This window comes from Chiloscyllium punctatum, unplaced genomic scaffold (assembly GCF_047496795.1).
Source record: "Chiloscyllium punctatum isolate Juve2018m unplaced genomic scaffold, sChiPun1.3 scaffold_792, whole genome shotgun sequence".
In the NCBI taxonomy this organism is placed as follows: Eukaryota; Metazoa; Chordata; class Chondrichthyes; order Orectolobiformes; family Hemiscylliidae; genus Chiloscyllium; species Chiloscyllium punctatum.
The window spans coordinates 372-28,189 of NW_027310526.1; the positions used below are offsets into that span (position 1 = coordinate 372).

General features: G+C 59.6%; 1 protein-coding gene across 1 annotated transcript in view; it reads right to left on the reverse strand.

Annotated features, from left to right (window-relative positions):
* Nucleotides 1-590: 590 nt before the first annotated feature.
* LOC140473965 (histone deacetylase 6-like) overlaps nt 591-27,818 on the reverse strand; it is a gene marked incomplete at its 3' end in the record, with an annotated part of 67,420 nt that continues 40,192 nt past the window's right edge. Inside the window, exons 3-5 of the mRNA XM_072567660.1 lie at nt 7,495-7,582; nt 3,721-3,761; nt 591-687 (exon numbers count right to left, since the gene is read on the reverse strand). Of these exons, the coding sequence (XP_072423761.1) occupies nt 591-687; nt 3,721-3,761; nt 7,495-7,582 (226 nt within the window). The remainder of the gene's footprint in view (nt 688-3,720; nt 3,762-7,494; nt 7,583-27,818) is intronic.

A 27,818-nucleotide genomic window follows, 5' to 3' on the forward strand; every position in this document is an offset into this window, starting at 1 on the left:
GACCCCAAACCCCTTCCCGTTCACTCCCGCTCTACACCGTCCCAATGGACCCAAACCCCTCCCTTTCCCTCCCACTCTACACCGTCCCAATGGACCCCCAAACCCCTTCCCCGTTCCCTCCCACTCTACACCGTCCCCAATGGACCCCAAACCCCTTCCCCGTTCCCTCCCACTCTACACCGTCCCCAATGGACCCCAAACCCCTTCCCCGTTCCCTCCCTCTCTACACCGTCCCAATGGACCCCAAACCCCTTCCCCGTTCCTCCCACTCTACACCGTCCCAATGGACCCCAAACCCCTTCCCCGTTCCCTCCCACTGTACACCGTCCCAATGGACCCCAAACCCCTTCCCCGTTCCCTCCCTTCCCACTCTACACCGTCCCAATGGACCCCAAACCCCTTCCCCGTTCCCTCCCACTCTACACCGTCCAATGGACCCCAAACCCCTTCCCATTCCCTCCCACTCTGCACCGTCCCAATGGACCCCAAACCCCTTCCCCGTTCCCTCCCACTCTACACCGTCCCAATGGACCCCAAACCCCTTCCCCGTTCCCTCCCGCTCTACACCATCCCAATGGACCCCATCTCACCGGATGGAAATAGACTAAGTCAAAGGCCTCCGATTGTGTCTTCAGCTCGTCAATGTTCATGCTTTCCATGGATTTCATCAGGTCGATGTAATCGGGACTGGAGGATGGGAGAGACACACCACCGCCAAGCAGCGATTAGTTAATGACAATACTCCCCCCCCCACCCCCCCCCCGTATAGAAAATAAACAACACGGATACATGGGAAGGGTTACCGCACAAAGACCACTGGGAATCTGTGGTCTGTGGGTGGGATACGCCAAGTGGTCCATTCTCACATCAATTAGCGCAGTGAGGTGAAGGTTGAAAGGTCACTCTGGTCTCTCTGTTCAGCGTTATTATGACAGGATTGGGACAACGAATATTTGGGGCATGACATTAAAATGTCAAATGAATGGTTCGTCGAGTCAACTTGAGACAGGAGACGATTGTAACAGATGGAATCGCCAAACGTCTCTCGTGACAGGTTAGTCTGGGATGGACGATCGCTGGAGCAGAGTTCGCGATAAATATCTAACCACGACATTTGAAGAAAATTAAGTAGAATGTACAACTAAATAGATAACCTCCCTTGTTTATTGTGTAGCTCGTGCGATTAATATCGTTGGACCTGCCGATAAGCTCCAGAAACAAGATATAAAAATCCCCGAGGTTCAGGGGCATTCGAGAAACTGCTTTTTGTTGCAAATAAGAGACCGACTTTTTTTGAAGAGCTCGTGGCGTCTCCTGGTTTCTCCACAACACCGGCCAATCTTTCCCCCCACCCCCCCCCGCCCAGTCCTGTGACGGCCGGGTGGCAGCAGGTTGGTTTGGGGGCATGAACTGTCCCGCAGCCCCCTCCCTCCAGGGCAACCCCAGTCGGGGGACTCGGGAGCGTGCGGAGGAAGTGTGATTATCCGAAAGGACAGAGGCTGGGGGGGGGGTCACCAAATGCCGGCTAACCGTGGTCCCTCTGCATCTGATTTGGGTGGGACGACAGGAGGCACGGTTAGTCTGGTTCACGCCCCAGACGGGAGGGGGAGTGGAGAGTGCAGAAGGTGATCTAACATCACAAAGAGATCCCGAACAATCGGGACGAGGGGAGGCAGACAGGGTTTAATTCGGATAAACGCGAGGGGTCAAACGGTCAAGGGGCAGGGGTTACAGCAAGGCCTTTGGGGGTCGTGTTGGAGAACAGGGAGCCCCAGGGGGTTCTGGGACATCATTCTTTGAAGTTGGCGTCACAGGGAGACAGGGCGGGTAAGAAGGAGGCTTCCCTCCACCGCTCAGAGCTTTGAGTGTAGGAGCTGGGGGGGAAACGTCACGTTGGGGGTTATGCAGGACGTTGGTGAGGCTTCGCTGGAGCAGTATGTCCAGTTCCGGTCGCACCGTTACAGGGAGGACATGAACTAGAGGTTTATAAAATCATGAGGGGGGGGCATGGATAGGGTAATAGACAAGGTCTTTTCCCCTGGGGTGGGGGGAGCCCAGAACTAGAGGGTTATAAAATCATGGGGGGGGGGGGGGCATGGATAGGGTAAATAGACAAGGTCTTTTCCCCCTGGGGTGGGGGGAGCCCAGAACTAGAGGGTTATAAAATCATGGGGGGGGGGGGGCATGGATAGGGTAAATAGACAAGGTCTTTTCCCCCTGGGGTGGGGGGAGCCCAGAACTAGAGGGGGGTAGGTTTAAGGTGAGAGGGGGGGGAAAGAGACCCGAGGGGTAACTTTTTCCCCCCAGAGGGTGGTGCGTGTGTGGAACGAGCTGCCAGAGGAAGGGGTGGGGAACGAGGGAGACGGTTGTAACGTTTAAAAGATATTCGAACGAATCCGTGGAGAGGAAAAGGGATACAGGCCAGGAGCAGGGCCAGGGGACAGCAGGGAGGAGTCGGGCGCGAAGGGTCTGTTTCCACGCTGGGGAGGAGGGCCTGGGAATGTTTTCCGCTGGGGAGTGACCTGACAGACGCTAATAAATTCATGGCAGGAGGGGTGGGGGGAGAAATAGCCCGTGAGCTTTTCCCCTGGGGTTTCCACACTCGCGAGCATTAGGGGCAGAGTCGGGGCGGGGAGGGGGGGGAGAGATAGCTGTGAGGAGCAGTGGTGGGGTTTAGAATTTCCGAACGCCACGTCCAATTTTGGGCCCCTCACCTCGGGAAGGAGGTCCTGGGCCCTGGAGCAGAGATTTCACGCGGGTGGAGCCCGGGAGCGGTAGGCCGAACATACCCGAGGATCCTGGGATTGCAGTCGCCGGGAGTCCTAGAAGCCTGAGGGGGGAGGCCGAACGGAAACCCGCACAATAGTGCGTGGGGGCTGAGAAAGGGCGGACGCTGTGAATCTGCGGCTGTTAGGCTGGGGGGGGGTGGGGGGTGGGGGGGGGGGGGAGACTAGGCCTCGTGGGGGCAGCCTCAGAGTCCGAGGGGGTCAAGTGAGAACGGAAACGAGGAGACGGGACGTTAAAAGTCTTCAAGGCAGAGATCGATAAAGTCTTGATCTCGCGAGGGTTAAGGGCGACAGGGAGAGTGCGGGTAAAACACCAAACCGCCGTGATCAAATGGCGGTTGGATTCGACGGGCCGAATGGCCTGGCCCTTCATTCCTGGGTCTTTTACGGTCCTTATGACGGTTGATCTGGCAATCCAGAGGTAACGCACCGCGGGGGGTGGGGGGGGGGGACCGGGACTCGAACCCCCGTCACCGGACGACGGCGCGATTGGACTTCGGTTAAAACCTGGAATTCAAGGGCCCCAAGGGGGAACCGGGAATCCATCGTCGGTCAAGCCCAGCCAATGTCGTCGGCGGGGGGAGGGGGGGAGGAAAATGGCCGATCGCGCCCTGGTACTGGAAACCCAAGCAGAAACCTGCGGAATCTCCACTACCCTCTGGGGAGAGGGGGACGATTTTAAACGGGACACGAAGGTGGTGGGGGGGGGAGGACGAACGTTTTGCGGGGTGTCCGCGTGTGGGGGAGGGGGGGCCGACGTGGGAACCGTCGAGGGAAAAGGGAAAAGGTTTGAGGGGAAGGGGGAATACCGTTGCCGATCCGCTACCCCACCCCCTCCCCAGGTCACCCATGCTGTCAGGAGGTTGGGGGGGTGGGGGGTTGTGGGGGGGGGTGGTGGGGAACAAATGACGGCAAGTCACCCCTCGATACTCACGTATGCACGAGTAGAAGTTCCTCCCTGCTTGCAGATCGGGACTGCGGGGGGGGGGGGAGATGAGGAAGAGAGACAGATCGAAGGTCAACAGAGTGAGCGACGGCTTTCGATCGCGCCCCCCACCCCCTCTCCCTCCCCCCCAACCCCCCCCCCCCACACGACACGTGCTTCCCGCAGCACGGCCATCATGTACCATTGGTTCCTGGACGGCACGGGGTCTCAGACTTCAGCGCCGCTGTCCCACAGGGACCCCGGGTTCGATCCCACCCACAGGCGATTGTTTGCGTGGACTTTGCACATTCTCACCCCCCCCCCCCCGCCACCTCATGGCCGTGTGGGTTTCCCCTGGGTGCTCCAGTATCCTCCCACAGTCCAAGCATGTACAGGTTAGGGTGGATTGGCCCGTGCTAACTTGTCCCCGTAGTGCCCAGGGATGTACAGGTTAGGGTGGATTGGCCCGTGCTAAATTGTCCCCGTAGTGCCCAGGGATGTACAGGTTAGGGTGGATTGGCCCGTGCTAAATTGTCCCGTAGTGCCCAGGGATGTACAGGTTAGGGTGGATCGGCCCGTGCTAAATTGTCCCCGTAGTGCCCAGGGATGTACAGGTTAGGGGGGATTGGCCCGTGCTAAATTGTCCCCGTAGTGCCCAGGGATGTGCAGGTTAGGGTGGATTGGCCCGTGCTAAATTGTCCAAGTAGTGCCCAGGGATGTGCAGGTTAGGGTGGATTGGCCCGTGCTAAATTGTCCCGTAGTGCCCAGGGATGTGCAGGTTAGGGTGGATTGGCCCGTGCTAAATTGTCCCCATAGTGCCCAGGGATGTGCAGGTTAGGGTGGATTGGCCGTGCTAAATTGTCCCCGTAGTGCCCAGGGATGTACAGGTTAGGGTGGATTGGCCCGTGCTAAATTGTCCCCATAGTGCCCAGGGATGTGCAGGTTAGGGTGGATTGGCCCGTGCTAAATTGTCCCCGTAGTGCCCAGGGATGTACAGGTTAGGGTGGATTGGCCCGTGCTAAATTGTCCCCGTAGTGCCCAGGGCTGTGCAGGTTAGGGTGGATTGGCCCGTGCTAAATTGTCCCCGTAGTGCCCAGGGATGTGCAGGTTAGGGTGGATTGGCCCGTGCTAAATTGTCCCCGTAGTGCCCAGGGCTGTGCAGGTTAGGGTGGATTGGCACGTGCTAAATTGTCCCCGTAGTGCCCGGGGATGTGCAGGTTAGGGTGGATTGGCCCGTGCTAAATTGTCCCGTAGTGCCCAGGGATGTACAGGTTAGGGTGGATTGGCCCGTGCTAAATTGTCCCCGTAGTGCCCAGGGATGTACAGGTTAGGGTCGATTGGCCGTGCTAAATTGTCCCCGTAGAGCCCAGGGATGTACAGGTTAGGGTGGATTGGCCCGTGCTAAATTGTCCCCGTAGTGCCCAGGGATGTACAGGTTAGGGTGGATTGGCCGTGCTAAATTGTCCCCGTAGTGCCCAGGGATGTACAGGTTAGGGTGGATTGGCCCGTGCTAAATTGTCCCTGTAGTGCCCAGGGATGTGCAGGTTAGGGTGGATTGGCCCGTGCTATATTGTCCCTGTAGTGTTCAGGGATGTACAGGTTAGGGTGGATTGGCCCGTGCTAAATTGTCCGTAGTGCCCGGGGATGTGCAGGTTAGGGTGGATTGGCCGTGCTAAATTGTCCCCGTAGTGCCCAGGGATGTACAGGTTAGGGTGGATTGGCCCGTGCTAAATTGTACCCGTAGTGCCCAGGGATGTGCAGGTTAGGGTGGATTGGCCGTGCTAAATTGTCCCCGTAGTGCCCAGGGATGTACAGGTTAGGGTGGATTGGCCGTGCTAAATTGTCCCCGTAGTGCCCAGGGATGTACAGGTTAGGGTGGATTGGCCCGTGCTAAATTGTCCCCGTAGTGCCCAGGGATGTGCAGGTTAGGGTGGATTGGCCCGTGCTATATTGTCCCTGTAGTGTTCAGGGATGTACAGGTTAGGGTGGATTGGCCCGTGCTAAATTGTCCCCGTAGTGCCCGGGGATGTGCAGGTTAGGGTGGATTGGCTGTGCTAAATTGTCCCCGTAGTGCCCAGGGATGTGCAGGTTAGGGTGGATTGGCCCATGCTAAATTGTCCCATAGTGCCCAGGGATGTACAGGTTAGGGTGGATTGGCCCGTGCTAAATTGTCCCCGTAGTGCCCAGGGATGTGCAGGTTAGGGTGGATTGGCCCATGCTAAATTGTCCCATAGTGCCCAGGGATGTACAGGTTAGGGTGGATTGGCCCGTGCTAAATTGTCCCCGTAGTGCCCAGGGATGTGCAGGTTAGGGTGGATTGGCCCATGCTAAATTGTCCATAGTGCCCAGGGATGTACAGGTTAGGGTGGATTGGCCCGTGCTAAATTGTCCCATAGTGCCCGGGGATGTACAGGTTAGGGTGGATTGGCCCGTGCTAAATTGTCCCCGTAGTGCCCAGGGATGTACAGGTTAGGGTGGATTGGCCCATGCTAAATTGTCCCCGTAGTGCCCAGGGATGTGCAGGTTAGGGTGGATTGGCTGTTATAAATTGTCCCCCGTAGTGCCCAGGGATGTACAGGTTAGGGTGGATTGGCTGTTATAAATTGTCCCCATGGTGTGCAGGCTGGGTGGGGTTAGCCTTGGAGACTATAGGGGATGGGGCTGGGTGGGATTCTCTTCGGTGAGACGGTGTGGACCCGATGGGCCGAATGGCCTGTTCCCACACTGTCAGGATTGGCCAATCCACGGAGCTGTCAGAGTCTGTGCTGCCGAATGTCACTCAGTTCCCACAGCCTCAAGAACAGCACAAACTGTTAATGAGGGAGCTTTACCCTGTATCTAACCCCCTGTCCCTGGGAGTGGGGGGACAGTGTAGAGGGAGCTTTACCCTGTATCGAACCCCCTGTCCCTGGGAGTGGGGGGACAGTGTAGAAGGAGTTTTACTCTGTATCTAACCCCCTGTCCTGGGAGTGGGGGACAGTGTAGAAGGAGTTTTACTCTGTATCTAACCCCCTGTCCCTGGGAGTGGGGCACAGTGTAGATGGAGCTTTACTCTGTATCTAACCCTCTGTCCCTGGGAGTGGGGGACAGTGTAGAGGGAGCTTTACCCTGTATCTAACCCCCTGTCCCTGGGAGTGGGGCACAGTGTAGATGGAGCTTTTCTCTGTATCTAACCCCCTGTCCCTGGGAGTGGGGCACAGTGTAGATGGAGCTTTACTCTGTATCTAACCCTCTGTCCCTGGGAGTGGGGGACAGTGTAGAGGGAGCTTTACCCTGTATCTAACCCCCCTGTCCCTGGGAGTGGGGGACAGTGTAGAGTGAGCTTTACTCTGTATCTAACCCTCTGTCCCTGGGAGTGGGGGGACAGTGTAGAGGGAGCTTTACTCTGTATCTAACCCCCTGTCCCTGGGAGTGGGGGGACAGTGTAGAGTGAGCTTTACTCTGTATCTAACCCCCCCTGTCCCTGGGAGTGGGGGACGGTGTAGAGGGAGCTTTACTCTGTATCTAACCCCCGTCCCTGGGAGTGTGGGACAGTGTAGAGGGAGCTTTACTCTGTATCTAACCCCCGTCCCTGGGAGTGGGGCACAGTGTAGATGGAGCTTTACTCTGTATCTAACCCCCCTGTCCCTGGGAGTGGGGGACAGTGTAGAGGGAGCTTTACTCTGTATCTAACCCCCTGTCCCTGGGAGTGGGGGACAGTGTAGAGGGAGCTTACCTCCCTGTATCTAACCCCCCTGTCTCTGGTAGAGTGAGCTGGGCAGTGTGCTGATGGGTCACCCTTACCTTGACCATGTGACACCGGTCCAACAATCCGTACTGTTTCAATTTCTCCATGATGGTGGTGACGCGCTCCGGGCTCTCGGGGGTGTCGCTGTACGGGTTTGGGGGGGGGGGGTGAAGAAAGGAATTTCCTTAGCGCCCGTACCATCCACCGGACGCCCCAGCCGCCTGTCTGACCAACGGGGCCCCGCCTTCGGGAGGTTGGGCAGGCCGCGCCCCCCCCCCCCCCCCCCAACCGGGCACAGCAAGAGGCCAAAACCCCCACCGTGGCAGGGGGAGGAGGTGGGCACTTGGCACAGATACCCCCCCCCACACACCCCCCCCACCCCTGGGGACTCACCGTACACACTGCTCACCCCCCCCCCCACACCCCCCCCCACCCCTGGGGACTCACCGTACACACTGCACCCCACCCCCCCCACCCCTGGGGACTCACCGTACACACTGCTCACCCCCCCCCCCCCCCACCCCTGGGGACTCAACCGTACACACTGCTCACCCCCCCCCCCCCCACCCCTGGGGACTCACCGTACACACTGCTCACCCCCCCCCCCCCCCCCACCCCTGGGGACTCACCGTACACACTGCTCACCCCCCCCCCCCCCACCCCCGGGGACTCACCGTACACACTGCTCACCCCACCCCCCACCCCCCCCACCCCTGGGGACTCACCGTACACACTGCTCACCCCCCCCCCACCCCCCCCACCCCCGGGGACTCACCGTACACACTGCTCACCACCCCCCCCACCCCCCCCACCCCTGGGGACTCACCGTACACACTGCTCACCCCACCCCCCCCCCTGGGGACTCACCGTACACACTGCTCACCCCCCCCCCCCCCCACCCCCCCTGGGGACTCACCGTACACACTGCTCACCCCCCCCCCCACCCCCCCCACCCCTGGGACTCACCGTACACACTGCTCACCCCCCCCCCCCCCCCCCCCCCGGGGACTCACCGTACACACTGCTCACCCCCCCCCCCCCCCACCCCCGGGGACTCACCGTACACACTGCTCACCCCCCCCACCCCCCCCCCCCCCGGGGACTCACCGTACACACTGCTCACCCCCCCCCCCCCCCCCCCTGGGGACTCACCGTACACACTGCTCACCCCCCCCCCCCCACCCCCCCCACCCCCGGGGACTCACCGTACACACTGCTCACCCCCCACCCCCCCCCCCCCCGGGGACTCACCGTACACACTGCTCACCCCCCCCCCCCCCCCCCGGGGACTCACCGTACACACTGCTCACCCCCCCCCCCCCACCCCCCCCACCCCTGGGGACTCACCGTACACACTGCTCACCCCCCACCCCCCCCCCCCCCGGGGACTCACCGTACACACTGCTCACCCCCCACCCCCCCCCCCCCCGGGACTCACCGTACACACTGCTCACCCCCCACCCCCCCCGGGGACTCACCGTACACACTGCTCACCCCCCACCCCCCCCCACCCCTGGGGACTCACCGTACACACTGCTCACCCCCCCCCCCACCCCTGGGGACTCACCGTACACACTGCACCCCACCCCCCCCCACCCCCGGGGACTCACCGTACACACTGCTCACCCCCCCCCCACCCCACCCCCGGGGACTCACCGTACACACTGCACCCCACCCCCCCCCACCCCTGGGGACTCACCGTACACACTGCACCCCACCCCCCCCACCCCCCTGGGGACTCACCGTACACACTGCTCACCCCCCCCCACCCCCCTGGGGACTCACCGTACACACTGCTCACCCCCCCCCACCCCCCTGGGGACTCACCGTACACACTGCTCACCCCCCCCCACCCCCCTGGGGACTCACCGTACACACTGCTCACCCCCCCCCCCACCCCCCCCTGGGGACTCACCGTACACACTGCACCCCACCCCCCCCCACCCCTGGGGACTCACCGTACACACTGCACCCCACCCCCCCCACCCCTGGGGACTCACCGTACACACTGCACCCCACCCCCCCCACCCCCCCTGGGGACTCACCGTACACACTGCTCACCCCCCCCCACCCCCCTGGGGACTCACCGTACACACTGCTCACCCCCCCCCACCCCCCTGGGGACTCACCGTACACACTGCTCACCCCCCCCCCCCCACCCCTGGGGACTCACCGTACACACTGCTCACCCCCCCCCCCCACCCCCCCCTGGGGACTCACCGTACACACTGCTCACCCCCCCCCCCCTGGGGACTCACCGTACACACTGCTCACCCCCCCCCACCCCCCTGGGGACTCACCGTACACACTGCTCACCCCCCCCCCCCCACCCCCCTGGGGACTCACCGTACACACTGCTCACCCCCCCCCCCCACCCACCCCCCGGGGACTCACCGTACACACTGCTCACCCCACCCCCCCCCCTGGGGACTCACCGTACACACTGCTCACCCCCCCCCCCCCCCCCCGGGGACTCACCGTACACACTGCTCACCCCCCCCCCCCCCCCCCCGGGGACTCACCGTACACACTGCTCACCCCCCCCCCCCCCCCCCCCCGGGGACTCACCGTACACACTGCTCACCCCCCCCCCCCCACCCCCCTGGGGACTCACCGTACACACTGCTCACCCCCCCCCCCCCCCCCTGGGGACTCACCGTACACACTGCTCACCCCCCCCCCCCCCCCCCCCCGGGGACTCACCGTACACACTGCTCACCCCCCCCCCCCCACCCCCCTGGGGACTCACCGTACACACTGCTCACCCCCCCCCCCACCCCCCCCTGGGGACTCACCGTACACACTGCTCACCCCCCCCCCCCCCCCCCCCCGGGGACTCACCGTACACACTGCTCACCCCCCCCCCCCCACCCCCCTGGGGACTCACCGTACACACTGCTCACCCCCCACCCCCCCCCCCCCCGGGGACTCACCGTACACACTGCTCACCCCCCCCCCCCCCACCCCCCCTGGGGACTCACCGTACACACTGCTCACCCCCCCCCCACCCCCCCCCTGGGGACTCACCGTACACACTGCTCACCCCCCACCCCCCCCCCCCCGGGGACTCACCGTACACACTGCTCACCCCCCCCCCACCCCCCCCTGGGGACTCACCGTACACACTGCTCACTCACTCTCTCTCTCTCTCATTTTCTTTCTCACTCACTCTCCCTCACTCACTCTCCCTCGCTCACTCACTCTCCCTCGCTCACTCACTCTCCCTCCCTCACTCACTCTCCCTCACTCACTCTCCCTCCCTCACTCACTCTCCCTCCCTCACTCACTCTCCCTCCCTCACTCTCCCTCCCTCACTCACTCTCCCTCCCTCACTCTCCCTCCCTCACTCACTCTCCCTCCCTCACTCACTCTCCCTCCCTCACTCTCCCTCCTCACTCACTCTCCCTCCCTCACTCACTCTCCCTCCCTCACTCACTCTCCCTCACTCACTCTCCCTCCCTCACTCACTCTCCCTCCCTCACTCACTCTCCCTCCCTCACTCTCCCTCCCTCACTCACTCTCCCTCCCTCACTCTCCCTCCCTCACTCACTCTCCCTCCCTCACTCACTCTCCCTCCCTCTCCCTCCCTCCCTCACTCACTCTCCCTCCCTCACTCTCCCTCCCTCACTCACTCTCCCTCCCTCACTCTCCCTCCCTCACTCACTCTCCCTCCCTCCCTCACTCTCCCTCCCTCCCTCACTCTCCCTCGCTCACTCACTCTCCCTCGCTCACTCACTCTCCCTCGCTCACACACTCACTCTCCCTCCCTCACACACTCACTCTCCCTCCCTCACACACTCACTCTCCCTCACTCACACACTCACTCTCCCTCCCTCACACACTCACTCTCCCTCACTCACACACTCACTCTCCCTCACACACTCACTCTCCCTCCCTCACACACTCACTCTCCCTCCCTCACACACTCACTCTCCCTCACTCACACACTCACTCTCCCTCCCTCACTCACTCTCCCTCACTCACTCTCCCTCACTCACTCACTCCCCCTCACTCACTCACTCTCCCTCCCTCACTCACTCTCCCTCCCTCACTCACTCTCCCTCCCTCACTCACTCTCCCTCCCTCACTCTCCCTCCCTCACTCACTCACTCTCCCTCCCTCACTCACTCTCCCTCCCTCACTCACTCTCCCTCCCTCACTCTCCCTCCCTCACTCTCCCTCCCTCACTCACTCTCCCTCCCTCCCTCACTCTCCCTCCCTCACTCACTCTCCCTCCCTCACTCACTCTCCCTCGCACACTCACTCTCCCTCGCTCACTCACTCTCTCTCTCTCTCATTTTCTTTCTCACTCACTCTCCCTCACTCACTCTCCCTCCCTCACTCACTCTCCCTCGCTCACTCACTCTCCCTCGCTCACTCACTCTCTCTCTCTCTCATTTTCTTTCTCACTCACTCTCCCTCACTCACTCTCCCTCGCTCACTCACTCTCCCTCGCTCACTCACTCTCCCTCCCTCACTCACTCTCCCTCACTCACTCTCCCTCCCTCACTCACTCTCCCTCCCTCACTCACTCTCCCTCCCTCACTCTCCCTCCCTCACTCACTCTCCCTCCCTCACTCTCCCTCCCTCACTCACTCTCCCTCCCTCACTCACTCTCCCTCCCTCACTCTCCCTCCCTCACTCACTCTCCCTCCCTCACTCACTCTCCCTCCCTCACTCACTCTCCCTCACTCACTCTCCCTCCCTCACTCACTCTCCCTCCCTCACTCACTCTCCCTCCCTCACTCTCCCTCCCTCACTCACTCTCCCTCCCTCACTCTCCCTCCCTCACTCACTCTCCCTCCCTCACTCACTCTCCCTCCCTCTCCCTCCCTCCCTCACTCACTCTCCCTCCCTCACTCTCCCTCCCTCACTCACTCTCCCTCCCTCACTCTCCCTCCCTCACTCACTCTCCCTCCCTCCCTCACTCTCCCTCCCTCCCTCACTCTCCCTCGCTCACTCACTCTCCCTCGCTCACTCACTCTCCCTCGCTCACACACTCACTCTCCCTCCCTCACACACTCACTCTCCCTCCCTCACACACTCACTCTCCCTCACTCACACACTCACTCTCCCTCCCTCACACACTCACTCTCCCTCACTCACACACTCACTCTCCCTCACACACTCACTCTCCCTCCCTCACACACTCACTCTCCCTCCCTCACACACTCACTCTCCCTCACTCACACACTCACTCTCCCTCCCTCACTCACTCTCCCTCACTCACTCTCCCTCACTCACTCACTCCCCCTCACTCACTCACTCTCCCTCCCTCACTCACTCTCCCTCCCTCACTCACTCTCCCTCCCTCACTCACTCTCCCTCCCTCACTCTCCCTCCCTCACTCACTCACTCTCCCTCCCTCACTCACTCTCCCTCCCTCACTCACTCTCCCTCCCTCACTCTCCCTCCCTCACTCTCCCTCCCTCACTCACTCTCCCTCCCTCCCTCACTCTCCCTCCCTCACTCACTCTCCCTCCCTCACTCACTCTCCCTCGCACACTCACTCTCCCTCGCTCACTCACTCTCTCTCTCTCTCATTTTCTTTCTCACTCACTCTCCCTCACTCACTCTCCCTCCCTCACTCACTCTCCCTCGCTCACTCACTCTCCCTCGCTCACTCACTCTCTCTCTCTCTCATTTTCTTTCTCACTCACTCTCCCTCACTCACTCTCCCTCGCTCACTCACTCTCCCTCCCTCACTCACTCTCCCTCACTCACTCTCCCTCCCTCACTCACTCTCCCTCCCTCACTCACTCTCCCTCCCTCACTCTCCCTCCCTCACTCACTCTCCCTCCCTCACTCTCCCTCCCTCACTCACTCTCCCTCCCTCACTCACTCTCCCTCCCTCACTCTCCCTCCCTCACTCACTCTCCCTCCCTCACTCTCCCTCCCTCACTCACTCTCCCTCCCTCCCTCACTCTCCCTCGCTCACTCACTCTCCCTCGCTCACTCACTCTCCCTCGCTCACACACTCACTCTCCCTCCCTCACACACTCACTCTCCCTCCCTCACACACTCACTCTCCCTCACTCACACACTCACTCTCCCTCCCTCACACACTCACTCTCCCTCACTCACACACTCACTCTCCCTCACACACTCACTCTCCCTCCCTCACACACTCACTCTCCCTCACTCACACACTCACTCTCCCTCACTCACACACTCACTCTCCCTCCCTCACTCACTCTCCCTCACTCACTCTCCCTCCCTCACTCACTCTCCCTCACTCACTCACTCCCCCTCACTCACTCACTCTCCCTCCCTCACTCACTCTCCCTCACTCACTCACTCTCCCTCCCTCACTCACTCTCCCTCCCTCACTCACTCTCTCTCTCTCTCATTTTCTTTCTCACTCACTCTCCCTCACTCACTCTCCCTCCCTCACTCACTCTCCCTCGCTCACTCACTCTCCCTCGCTCACTCACTCTCCCTCCCTCACTCACTCTCCCTCACTCACTCTCCCTCCCTCACTCACTCTCCCTCCTTCACTCACTCTCCCTCCCTCCCTCACTCTCCCTCCCTCACTCTCCCTCCCTCACTCACTCTCCCTCCCTCACTCTCCCTCCCTCACTCACTCTCCCTCCCTCACTCACTCTCCCTCCCTCACTCTCCCTCCCTCACTCACTCTCCCTCCCTCACTCTCCCTCCCTCCCTCACTCTCCCTCCCTCCCTCACTCTCCCTCCCTCCCTCACTCTCCCTCGCTCACTCACTCTCCCTCGCTCACACACTCACTCTCCCTCACTCACACACTCACTCTCCCTCCCTCACACACTCACTCTCCCTCTCTCACACACTCACTCTCCCTCACTCACACACTCACTCTCCCTCCCTCACACACACACTCTCCCTCACTCACACACTCACTCTCCCTCCCTCACACACTCACTCTCCCTCCCTCACACACTCACTCTCCCTCGCTCACACACTCACTCTCCCTCACTCACACACTCACTCTCCCTCGCTCACACACTCACTCTCCCTCGCTCACACACTCACTCTCCCTCACTCACTCACTCACCCTCCCTCACACACTCACTCTCCCTCGCTCACTCACTCACTCTCCCTCCCTCACTCACTCTCCCTCCCTCACACACTCACTCTCCCTCACTCACTCACTCTCCCTCACTCACACACTCACTCTCCCTCGCTCACACACTCACTCTCCCTCCCTCACACACTCACTCTCCCTCACTCACTCACTCACTCTCCCTCACTCACTCACTCACTCTCCCTCACTCACACACTCACTCTCCCTCACTCACACACTCACTCTCCCTCACTCACTCACTCTCCCTCCCTCACTCACTCACTCTCCCTCGCTCACTCACTCTCCCTCGCTCACTCACTCTCTCTCTCTCTCATTTTCTTTCTCACTCACTCTCCCTCACTCACTCTCCCTCGCTCACTCACTCTCCCTCGCTCACTCACTCTCCCTCCCTCACTCACTCTCCCTCACTCACTCTCCCTCCCTCACTCACTCTCCCTCCCTCACTCACTCTCCCTCCCTCACTCTCCCTCCCTCACTCACTCTCCCTCCCTCACTCTCCCTCCCTCACTCACTCTCCCTCCCTCACTCACTCTCCCTCCCTCACTCTCCCTCCCTCACTCACTCTCCCTCCCTCACTCTCCCTCCCTCACTCACTCTCCCTCCCTCCCTCACTCTCCCTCCCTCCCTCACTCTCCCTCGCTCACTCACTCTCCCTCGCTCACTCACTCTCCCTCGCTCACACACTCACTCTCCCTCCCTCACACACTCACTCTCCCTCCCTCACACACTCACTCTCCCTCACTCACACACTCACTCTCCCTCCCTCACACACTCACTCTCCCTCACTCACACACTCACTCTCCCTCACACACTCACTCTCCCTCCCTCACACACTCACTCTCCCTCCCTCACACACTCACTCTCCCTCACTCACACACTCACTCTCCCTCACTCACACACTCACTCTCCCTCCCTCACTCACTCTCCCTCACTCACTCTCCCTCACTCACTCACTCCCCCTCACTCACTCACTCTCCCTCCCTCACTCACTCTCCCTCCCTCACTCACTCTCCCTCCCTCACTCACTCTCCCTCCCTCACTCTCCCTCCCTCACTCACTCACTCTCCCTCCCTCACTCACTCTCCCTCCCTCACTCACTCTCCCTCCCTCACTCACTCTCCCTCCCTCACTCTCCCTCCCTCACTCTCCCTCCCTCACTCACTCTCCCTCGCTCCCTCACTCTCCCTCCCTCACTCACTCTCCCTCCCTCACTCACTCTCCCTCGCACACTCACTCTCCCTCGCTCACTCACTCTCTCTCTCTCTCATTTTCTTTCTCACTCACTCTCCCTCACTCACTCTCCCTCCCTCACTCACTCTCCCTCGCTCACTCACTCTCCCTCGCTCACTCACTCTCTCTCTCTCTCATTTTCTTTCTCACTCACTCTCCCTCACTCACTCTCCCTCGCTCACTCACTCTCCCTCGCTCACTCACTCTCCCTCCCTCACTCACTCTCCCTCACTCACTCTCCCTCCCTCACTCACTCTCCCTCCCTCACTCACTCTCCCTCCCTCACTCTCCCTCCCTCACTCACTCTCCCTCCCTCACTCTCCCTCCCTCACTCACTCTCCCTCCCTCACTCACTCTCCCTCCCTCACTCTCCCTCCCTCACTCACTCTCCCTCCCTCACTCTCCCTCCCTCACTCACTCTCCCTCCCTCCCTCACTCTCCCTCGCTCACTCACTCTCCCTCGCTCACTCACTCTCCCTCGCTCACACACTCACTCTCCCTCCCTCACACACTCACTCTCCCTCCCTCACACACTCACTCTCCCTCACTCACACACTCACTCTCCCTCCCTCACACACTCACTCTCCCTCACTCACACACTCACTCTCCCTCACACACTCACTCTCCCTCCCTCACACACTCACTCTCCCTCCCTCACACACTCACTCTCCCTCACTCACACACTCACTCTCCCTCACTCACACACTCACTCTCCCTCACTCACACACTCACTCTCCCTCCCTCACTCACTCTCCCTCACTCACTCTCCCTCCCTCACTCACTCTCCCTCACTCACTCACTCCCCCTCACTCACTCACTCTCCCTCCCTCACTCACTCTCCCTCGCTCACTCACTCTCCCTCCCTCACTCACTCTCCCTCCCTCACTCACTCTCCCTCCCTCACTCTCCCTCCCTCACTCTCCCTCCCTCACTCACTCTCCCTCCCTCCCTCACTCTCCCTCCCTCACTCACTCTCCCTCCCTCACTCACTCTCCCTCGCTCACTCACTCTCCCTCGCTCACTCACTCTCTCTCTCTCTCATTTTCTTTCTCACTCACTCTCCCTCACTCACTCTCCCTCCCTCACTCACTCTCCCTCGCTCACTCACTCTCCCTCGCTCACTCACTCTCCCTCCCTCACTCACTCTCCCTCACTCACTCTCCCTCCCTCACTCACTCTCCCTCCCTCCCTCACTCTCCCTCCCTCACTCTCCCTCCCTCACTCACTCTCCCTCCCTCACTCTCCCTCCCTCACTCACTCTCCCTCCCTCACTCACTCTCCCTCCCTCACTCTCCCTCCCTCACTCACTCTCCCTCCCTCACTCTCCCTCCCTCCCTCACTCTCCCTCCCTCCCTCACTCTCCCTCCCTCCCTCACTCTCCCTCGCTCACTCACTCTCCCTCGCTCACACACTCACTCTCCCTCACTCACACACTCACTCTCCCTCACTCACACACTCACTCTCCCTCCCTCACACACTCACTCTCCCTCACTCACACACTCACTCTCCCTCCCTCACACACTCACTCTCCCTCACTCACACACTCACTCTCCCTCACTCACACACTCACTCTCCCTCCCTCACTCACTCTCCCTCACTCACTCTCCCTCCCTCACTCACTCTCCCTCACTCACTCACTCCCCCTCACTCACTCACTCTCCCTCCCTCACTCACTCTCCCTCCCTCACTCACTCTCCCTCCCTCACTCTCCCTCCCTCACTCTCCCTCCCTCACTCACTCTCCCTCCCTCCCTCACTCTCCCTCCCTCCCTCACTCTCCCTCCCTCACTCACTCTCCCTCGCTCACTCACTCTCCCTCACTCACACACTCTCCCTCACTCACTCACACACTCACTCTCCCTCCCTCACACACTCACTCTCCCTCCCTCACACACTCACTCTCCCTCGCTCACACACTCACTCTCCCTCACTCACACACTCACTCTCTCTCTTGCTCTGCCTCACTCACTCTCCCTCACTCACACACTCACTCTCCCTCACTCACACACTCACTCTCCCTCACTCACACACTCACTCTCCCTCGCTCACTCACTCACTCTCCCTCACACACACTCACTCTCCCTCACTCACACACTCACTCTCCCTCACTCACACACACACTCTCCCTCACTCACTCACTCACTCTCCCTCACTCACACACTCACTCTCCCTCACTCACACACTCACTCTCCCTCACTCACACACTCACTCTCTCTCACTCACACACACACTCTCCCTCACTCACTCACTCACTCTCCCTCACTCACACACACACTCTCCCTCACTCACACACTCACTCTCCCTCACTCACACAGTCACTCTCCCTCACTCACACACACACTCTCCCTCACTCACTCACTCACTCTCCCTCACTCACACACTCACTCTCCCTCACTCACTCACTCACTCTCCCTCACTCACACAGTCACTCTCCCTCACTCACACAGTCACTCTCTCTCACTCACACACACACTCTCCCTCACTCACTCACTCTCCCTCACTCACACACACACTCTCCCTCACTCACACACTCACTCTCCCTCACTCACACAGTCACTCTCCCTCACTCACACACACACTCTCCCTCACTCACACACTCACTCTCCCTCACTCACTCACTCACTCTCCCTCACTCACACACTCACTCTCCCTCACTCACACAGTCACTCTCCCTCACTCACACACACACTCTCCCTCACTCACTCACTCACTCTCCCTCACTCACACACTCACTCTCCCTCACTCACACACTCACTCTCCCTCACTCACACACACACTCTCCCTCACTCACTCACTCACTCTCCCTCACTCACACACTCACTCTCCCTCACTCACACACTCACTCTCCCTCACTCACACACACACTCTCCCTCACTCACTCACTCTCCCTCACTCACACACACACTCTCCCTCACTCACACACTCACTCTCCCTCACTCACACACTCACTCTCCCTCGCTCACACAGTCACTCTCCCTCACTCACACACACACTCTCCCTCACTCACTCACTCTCCCTCACTCACACACTCACTCTCCCTCACTCACACACACACTCTCCCTCACTCACACACACACTCTCCCTCACTCACACACTCACTCTCCCTCGCTCACTCACTCACTCTCCCTCGCTCACACACTCACTCTCCCTCGCTCACTCACTCACTCTCCCTCGCTCACACACTCACTCTCCCTCACTCACACACTCACTCTCCCTCACTCACACACTCACTCTCCCTCGCTCACACACTCACTCTCCCTCACTCACACACTCATTCTCCCTCACTCACACACTCACTCTCCCTCACTCACTCACTCACTCTCCCTCACTCACACACTCACTCTCCCTCGCTCACACACTCACTCTCCCTCACACACTCACTCTCCCTCGCTCACACACTCACTCTCCCTCACTCACACACTCACTCTCCCTCACTCACACACACACTCTCCCTCACTCACACACTCACCCTCCCTCACTCACACACTCACTCTCCCTCACTCACACACTCACTCTCCCTCACTCACACACTCACTCTCCCTCGCTCACTCACTCACTCTCCCTCACTCACACACACACTCTCCCTCACTCACACACTCACTCTCCCTCCCTCACTCACTCTCCCTCCCTCACACACTCACTCTCCCTCACTCACACACACACTCTCCCTCGCTCACACACACACTCTCCCTCGCTCACTCACTCACTCTCCCTCACTCACACACACACTCTACCTCACTCACACACTCACTCTCCCTCCCTCACTCACTCTCCCTCCCTCACTCACTCTCCCTCCCTCACTCACACACTCACTCTCCCTCACTCACACACTCACTCTCCCTCACTCACACACTCACTCTCCCTCGCTCACTCACTCACTCTCCCTCGCTCACACACTCACTCTCCCTCGCTCACACACACACTCTCCCTCACTCACACACTCACTCTCCCTCACTCACACACTCACTCTCCCTCACTCACACACTCACTCTCCCTCACTCACACACTCACTCTCCCTCCCTCACACACTCACTCTCTCTCACTCACACACACACTCTCCCTCACTCACACACACACTCTCCCTCACTCACACACACACTCTCCCTCACTCACACACACACTCTCCCTCACTCACACACACACTCTCCCTCACTCACACACTCACTCTCCCTCCCTCACACACTCACTCTCCCTCCCTCACACACTCACTCTCCCTCGCTCACACACTCACTCTCCCTCACTCACACACTCACTCTCCCTCACTCACACACTCACTCTCCCTCACTCACACACTCACTCTCCCTCCCTCACACACTCACTCTCCCTCCCTCACACACTCACTCTCCCTCCCTCACACACTCACTCTCCCTCACTCACTCACTCACTCTCCCTCACTCACACACTCACTCTCCCTCCCTCACACACTCACTCTCCCTCACTCACACACTCACTCTCCCTCGCTCACTCACTCACTCTCCCTCGCTCACACACTCACTCTCCCTCGCTCACACACTCACTCTCCCTCGCTCACTCACTCACTCTCCCTCACTCACACACTCACTCTCCCTCACTCACTCACTCACTCTCCCTCACTCACACACTCACTCTCCCTCACTCACACACTCACTCTCCCTCGCTCACACACTCACTCTCCCTCGCTCACACACTCACTCTCCCTCACTCACTCACTCACCCTCCCTCACACACTCACTCTCCCTCGCTCACTCACTCACTCTCCCTCCCTCACTCACTCTCCCTCCCTCACACACTCACTCTCCCTCACTCACTCACTCTCCCTCACTCACACACTCACTCTCCCTCGCTCACACACTCACTCTCCCTCCCTCACACACTCACTCTCCCTCACTCACTCACTCACTCTCCCTCACTCACTCACTCACTCTCCCTCACTCACACACTCACTCTCCCTCACTCACACACTCACTCTCCCTCACTCACTCACTCTCCCTCCCTCACTCACTCACTCTCCCTCGCTCACTCACTCTCCCTCGCTCACTCACTCTCTCTCTCTCTCATTTTCTTTCTCACTCACTCTCCCTCACTCACTCTCCCTCGCTCACTCACTCTCCCTCGCTCACTCACTCTCCCTCCCTCACTCACTCTCCCTCACTCACTCTCCCTCCCTCACTCACTCTCCCTCCCTCACTCACTCTCCCTCCCTCACTCTCCCTCCCTCACTCACTCTCCCTCCCTCACTCTCCCTCCCTCACTCACTCTCCCTCCCTCACTCACTCTCCCTCCCTCACTCTCCCTCCCTCACTCACTCTCCCTCCCTCACTCTCCCTCCCTCACTCACTCTCCCTCCCTCCCTCACTCTCCCTCCCTCCCTCACTCTCCCTCGCTCACTCACTCTCCCTCGCTCACTCACTCTCCCTCGCTCACACACTCACTCTCCCTCCCTCACACACTCACTCTCCCTCCCTCACACACTCACTCTCCCTCACTCACACACTCACTCTCCCTCCCTCACACACTCACTCTCCCTCACTCACACACTCACTCTCCCTCACACACTCACTCTCCCTCCCTCACACACTCACTCTCCCTCCCTCACACACTCACTCTCCCTCACTCACACACTCACTCTCCCTCACTCACACACTCACTCTCCCTCGCTCACTCACTCTCCCTCGCTCACTCACTCTCTCTCTCTCTCATTTTCTTTCTCACTCACTCTCCCTCACTCACTCTCCCTCGCTCACTCACTCTCCCTCCCTCACTCACTCTCCCTCCCTCACTCTCCCTCCCTCACTCACTCTCCCTCCCTCACTCACTCTCCCTCCCTCACTCTCCCTCCCTCACTCACTCTCCCTCCCTCACTCTCCCTCCCTCACTCACTCTCCCTCCCTCACTCACTCTCCCTCCCTCACTCTCCCTCCCTCACTCACTCTCCCTCCCTCACTCTCCCTCCCTCACTCACTCTCCCTCCCTCCCTCACTCTCCCTCCCTCCCTCACTCTCCCTCGCTCACTCACTCTCCCTCGCTCACTCACTCTCCCTCGCTCACACACTCACTCTCCCTCCCTCACACACTCACTCTCCCTCCCTCACACACTCACTCTCCCTCACTCACACACTCACTCTCCCTCCCTCACACACTCACTCTCCCTCACTCACACACTCACTCTCCCTCACACACTCACTCTCCCTCCCTCACACACTCACTCTCCCTCCCTCACACACTCACTCTCCCTCACTCACACACTCACTCTCCCTCACTCACACACTCACTCTCCCTCCCTCACTCACTCTCCCTCACTCACTCTCCCTCACTCACTCACTCCCCCTCACTCACTCACTCTCCCTCCCTCACTCACTCTCCCTCCCTCACTCACTCACTCTCCCTCCCTCACTCACTCTCCCTCCCTCACTCTCCCTCCCTCACTCACTCACTCTCCCTCCCTCACTCACTCTCCCTCCCTCACTCACTCTCCCTCCCTCACTCACTCTCCCTCCCTCACTCTCCCTCCCTCACTCTCCCTCCCTCACTCACTCTCCCTCCCTCCCTCACTCTCCCTCCCTCACTCACTCTCCCTCCCTCACTCACTCTCCCTCGCTCACTCACTCTCCCTCGCTCACTCACTCTCTCTCTCTCTCATTTTCTTTCTCACTCACTCTCCCTCACTCACTCTCCCTCCCTCACTCACTCTCCCTCCCTCACTCACTCTCCCTCCCTCACTCACTCTCCCTCACTCACTCTCCCTCCCTCACTCACTCTCCCTCCCTCACTCACTCTCCCTCCCTCACTCACTCTCCCTCGCTCACTCACTCTCCCTCGCTCACTCACTCTCTCTCTCTCATTTTCTTTCTCACTCACTCTCCCTCACTCACTCTCCCTCCCTCACTCTCCCTCCCTCACTCACTCTCCCTCCCTCACTCTCCCTCCCTCACTCACTCTCCCTCCCTCACTCACTCTCCCTCCCTCACTCTCCCTCCCTCACTCACTCTCCCTCCCTCACTCTCCCTCCCTCACTCACTCTCCCTCCCTCCCTCACTCTCCCTCGCTCACTCACTCTCCCTCGCTCACACACTCACTCTCCCTCCCTCACACACTCACTCTCCCTCCCTCACACACTCACTCTCCCTCACTCACACACTCACTCTCCCTCCCTCACACACTCACTCTCCCTCACTCACACACTCACTCTCCCTCACACACTCACTCTCCCTCCCTCACACACTCACTCTCCCTCCCTCACACACTCACTCTCCCTCACTCACACACTCACTCTCCCTCACTCACACACTCACTCTCCCTCCCTCACTCACTCTCCCTCACTCACTCTCCCTCCCTCACTCACTCTCCCTCACTCACTCACTCCCCCTCACTCACTCACTCTCCCTCCCTCACTCACTCTCCCTCGCTCACTCACTCTCCCTCCCTCACTCACTCTCCCTCCCTCACTCTCCCTCCCTCACTCTCCCTCCCTCACTCACTCTCCCTCCCTCCCTCACTCTCCCTCCCTCACTCACTCTCCCTCCCTCACTCACTCTCCCTCGCTCACTCACTCTCCCTCGCTCACTCACTCTCTCTCTCTCTCATTTTCTTTCTCACTCACTCTCCCTCACTCACTCTCCCTCCCTCACTCACTCTCCCTCGCTCACTCACTCTCCCTCGCTCACTCACTCTCCCTCCCTCACTCACTCTCCCTCACTCACTCTCCCTCCCTCACTCACTCTCCCTCCTTCACTCACTCTCCCTCCCTCCCTCACTCTCCCTCCCTCACTCTCCCTCCCTCACTCACTCTCCCTCCCTCACTCTCCCTCCCTCACTCACTCTCCCTCCCTCACTCACCCTCCCTCCCTCACTCTCCCTCCCTCACTCACTCTCCCTCCCTCACTCTCCCTCCCTCCCTCACTCTCCCTCCCTCCCTCACTCTCCCTCCCTCCCTCACTCTCCCTCGCTCACTCACTCTCCCTCGCTCACACACTCACTCTCCCTCACTCACACACTCACTCTCCCTCCCTCACACACTCACTCTCCCTCCCTCACACACTCACTCTCCCTCACTCACACACTCACTCTCCCTCCCTCACACACTCACTCTCCCTCACTCACACACTCACTCTCCCTCACTCACACACTCACTCTCCCTCCCTCACTCACTCTCCCTCACTCACTCTCCCTCCCTCACTCACTCTCCCTCACTCACTCACTCCCCCTCACTCACTCACTCCCCCTCACTCACTCACTCTCCCTCCCTCACTCACTCTCCCTCCCTCACTCACTCTCCCTCCCTCACTCACTCTCCCTCCCTCACTCTCCCTCCCTCACTCTCCCTCCCTCACTCACTCTCCCTCCCTCCCTCACTCTCCCTCCCTCCCTCACTCTCCCTCCCTCACTCTCCCTCGCTCACTCACTCTCCCTCACTCACACACTCACTCTCCCTCCCTCACACACTCACTCTCCCTCCCTCACACACTCACTCTCCCTCGCTCACACACTCACTCTCCCTCACTCACACACTCACTCTCTCTCTTGCTCTGCCTCACTCACTCTCCCTCACTCACACACTCACTCTCCCTCACTCACACACTCACTCTCCCTCACTCACACACTCACTCTCCCTCGCTCACTCACTCACTCTCCCTCACACACACTCACTCTCCCTCACTCACACACTCACTCTCCCTCACTCACACACACACTCTCCCTCACTCACTCACTCACTCTCCCTCACTCACACACTCACTCTCCCTCACTCACACACTCACTCTCCCTCACTCACACACTCACTCTCTCTCACTCACACACACACTCTCCCTCACTCACTCACTCACTCTCCCTCACTCACACACACACTCTCCCTCACTCACACACTCACTCTCCCTCACTCACACAGTCACTCTCCCTCACTCACACACACACTCTCCCTCACTCACTCACTCACTCTCCCTCACTCACACACTCACTCTCCCTCACTCACTCACTCTCCCTCACTCACACAGTCACTCTCCCTCACTCACACAGTCACTCTCTCTCACTCACACACACACTCTCCCTCACTCACTCACTCTCCCTCACTCACACACACACTCTCCCTCACTCACACACTCACTCTCCCTCACTCACACAGTCACTCTCCCTCACTCACACACACACTCTCCCTCACTCACACACTCACTCTCCCTCACTCACTCACTCACTCTCCCTCACTCACACACTCACTCTCCCTCACTCACACAGTCACTCTCCCTCACTCACACACACACTCTCCCTCACTCACTCACTCACTCTCCCTCACTCACACACTCACTCTCCCTCACTCACACACTCACTCTCCCTCACTCACACACACACTCTCCCTCACTCACACACTCACTCTCCCTCACTCACTCACTCACTCTCCCTCACTCACACACTCACTCTCCCTCACTCACACAGTCACTCTCCCTCACTCACACACACACTCTCCCTCACTCACTCACTCACTCTCCCTCACTCACACACTCACTCTCCCTCACTCACACACTCACTCTCCCTCACTCACTCACTCACTCTCCCTCACTCACACACTCACTCTCCCTCACTCACACACTCACTCTCCCTCACTCACACACACACTCTCCCTCACTCACTCACTCTCCCTCACTCACACACACACTCTCCCTCACTCACACACTCACTCTCCCTCACTCACACACTCACTCTCCCTCGCTCACTCACTCACTCTCCCTCGCTCACACACTCACTCTCCCTCACTCACACACTCACTCTCCCTCACTCACACACTCACTCTCCCTCGCTCACACACTCACTCTCCCTCGCTCACACACACACTCTCCCTCGCTCACACACTCACTCTCCCTCACTCACACAGTCACTCTCCCTCACTCACACACACACTCTCCCTCACTCACTCACTCTCCCTCACTCACACACTCACTCTCCCTCACTCACACACACACTCTCCCTCACTCACACACACACTCTCCCTCACTCACACACTCACTCTCCCTCACTCACACACTCACTCTCCCTCGCTCACTCACTCACTCTCCCTCGCTCACACACTCACTCTCCCTCGCTCACTCACTCACTCTCCCTCGCTCACACACTCACTCTCCCTCACTCACACACTCACTCTCCCTCACTCACACACTCACTCTCCCTCGCTCACACACTCACTCTCCCTCACTCACACACTCATTCTCCCTCACTCACACACTCACTCTCCCTCACTCACTCACTCACTCTCCCTCACTCACACACTCACTCTCCCTCGCTCACACACTCACTCTCCCTCACACACTCACTCTCCCTCGCTCACACACTCACTCTCCCTCGCTCACACACTCACTCTCCCTCACTCACACACACACTCTCCCTCACTCACACACTCACCCTCCCTCACTCACACACTCACTCTCCCTCACTCACACACTCACTCTCCCTCACTCACACACTCACTCTCCCTCGCTCACTCACTCACTCTCCCTCACTCACACACACACTCTCCCTCACTCACACACTCACTCTCCCTCCCTCACTCACTCTCCCTCCCTCACACACTCACTCTCCCTCACTCACACACACACTCTCCCTCGCTCACACACACACTCTCCCTCGCTCACTCACTCACTCTCCCTCACTCACACACACACTCTCCCTCACTCACACACTCACTCTCCCTCCCTCACTCACTCTCCCTCCCTCACTCACTCTCCCTCCCTCACTCACACACTCACTCTCCCTCACTCACACACTCACTCTCCCTCGCTCACTCACTCACTCTCCCTCGCTCACACACTCACTCTCCCTCGCTCACTCACTCACTCTCCCTCGCTCACACACACACTCTCCCTCACTCACACACTCACTCTCCCTCACTCACACACTCACTCTCCCTCACTCACACACTCACTCTCCCTCCCTCACACACTCACTCTCTCTCACTCACACACACACTCTCCCTCACTCACAAACACACTCTCCCTCACTCACACACACACTCTCCCTCACTCACACACACACTCTCCCTCACTCACACACTCACTCTCCCTCCCTCACACACTCACTCTCCCTCCCTCACACACTCACTCTCCCTCGCTCACACACTCACTCTCCCTCACTCACACACTCACTCTCCCTCCCTCACACACTCACTCTCCCTCACTCACACACTCACTCTCCCTCACTCACACACTCACTCTCCCTCCCTCACACACTCACTCTCCCTCACTCACACACTCACTCTCCCTCCCTCACACACTCACTCTCCCTCACTCACTCACTCACTCTCCCTCACTCACACACTCTCCCTCCCTCACACACTCACTCTCCCTCACTCACACACTCACTCTCCCTCGCTCACACACTCACTCTCCCTCGCTCACACACTCACTCTCCCTCACTCACTCACTCACCCTCCCTCACACACTCACTCTCCCTCGCTCACTCACTCACTCTCCCTCCCTCACTCACTCTCCCTCCCTCACACACTCACTCTCCCTCACTCACTCACTCTCCCTCACTCACACACTCACTCTCCCTCGCTCACACACTCACTCTCCCTCCCTCACACACTCACTCTCCCTCACTCACTCACTCACTCTCCCTCACTCACTCACTCACTCTCCCTCACTCACTCACTCACTCTCCCTCACTCACACACTCACTCTCCCTCACTCACACACTCACTCTCCCTCACTCACTCACTCTCCCTCCCTCACTCACTCACTCTCCCTCCCTCACTCACTCACTCTCCCTCACTCACTCACTCACTCTCCCTCACTCACTCACTCTCCCTCACTCACTCACTCTCCCTCACTCACTCACTCTCCCTCCCTCACACACTCACTCTCCCTCACTCACTCACTCACTCTCCCTCACACACTCACTCTCCCTCACGCACACACTCACTCTCCCTCACTCACACACTCACTCTCCCTCACACACTCACTCTCCCTCGCTCACACACTCACTCTCCCTCGCTCACACACTCACTCTCCCTCACTCACTCACTCTCCCTCCCTCACACACTCACTCTCCCTCACTCTCCCTCACTCACTCACTCTCCCTCACTCACACACTCACTCTCCCTCACTCACACACTCACTCTCCCTCGCTCAC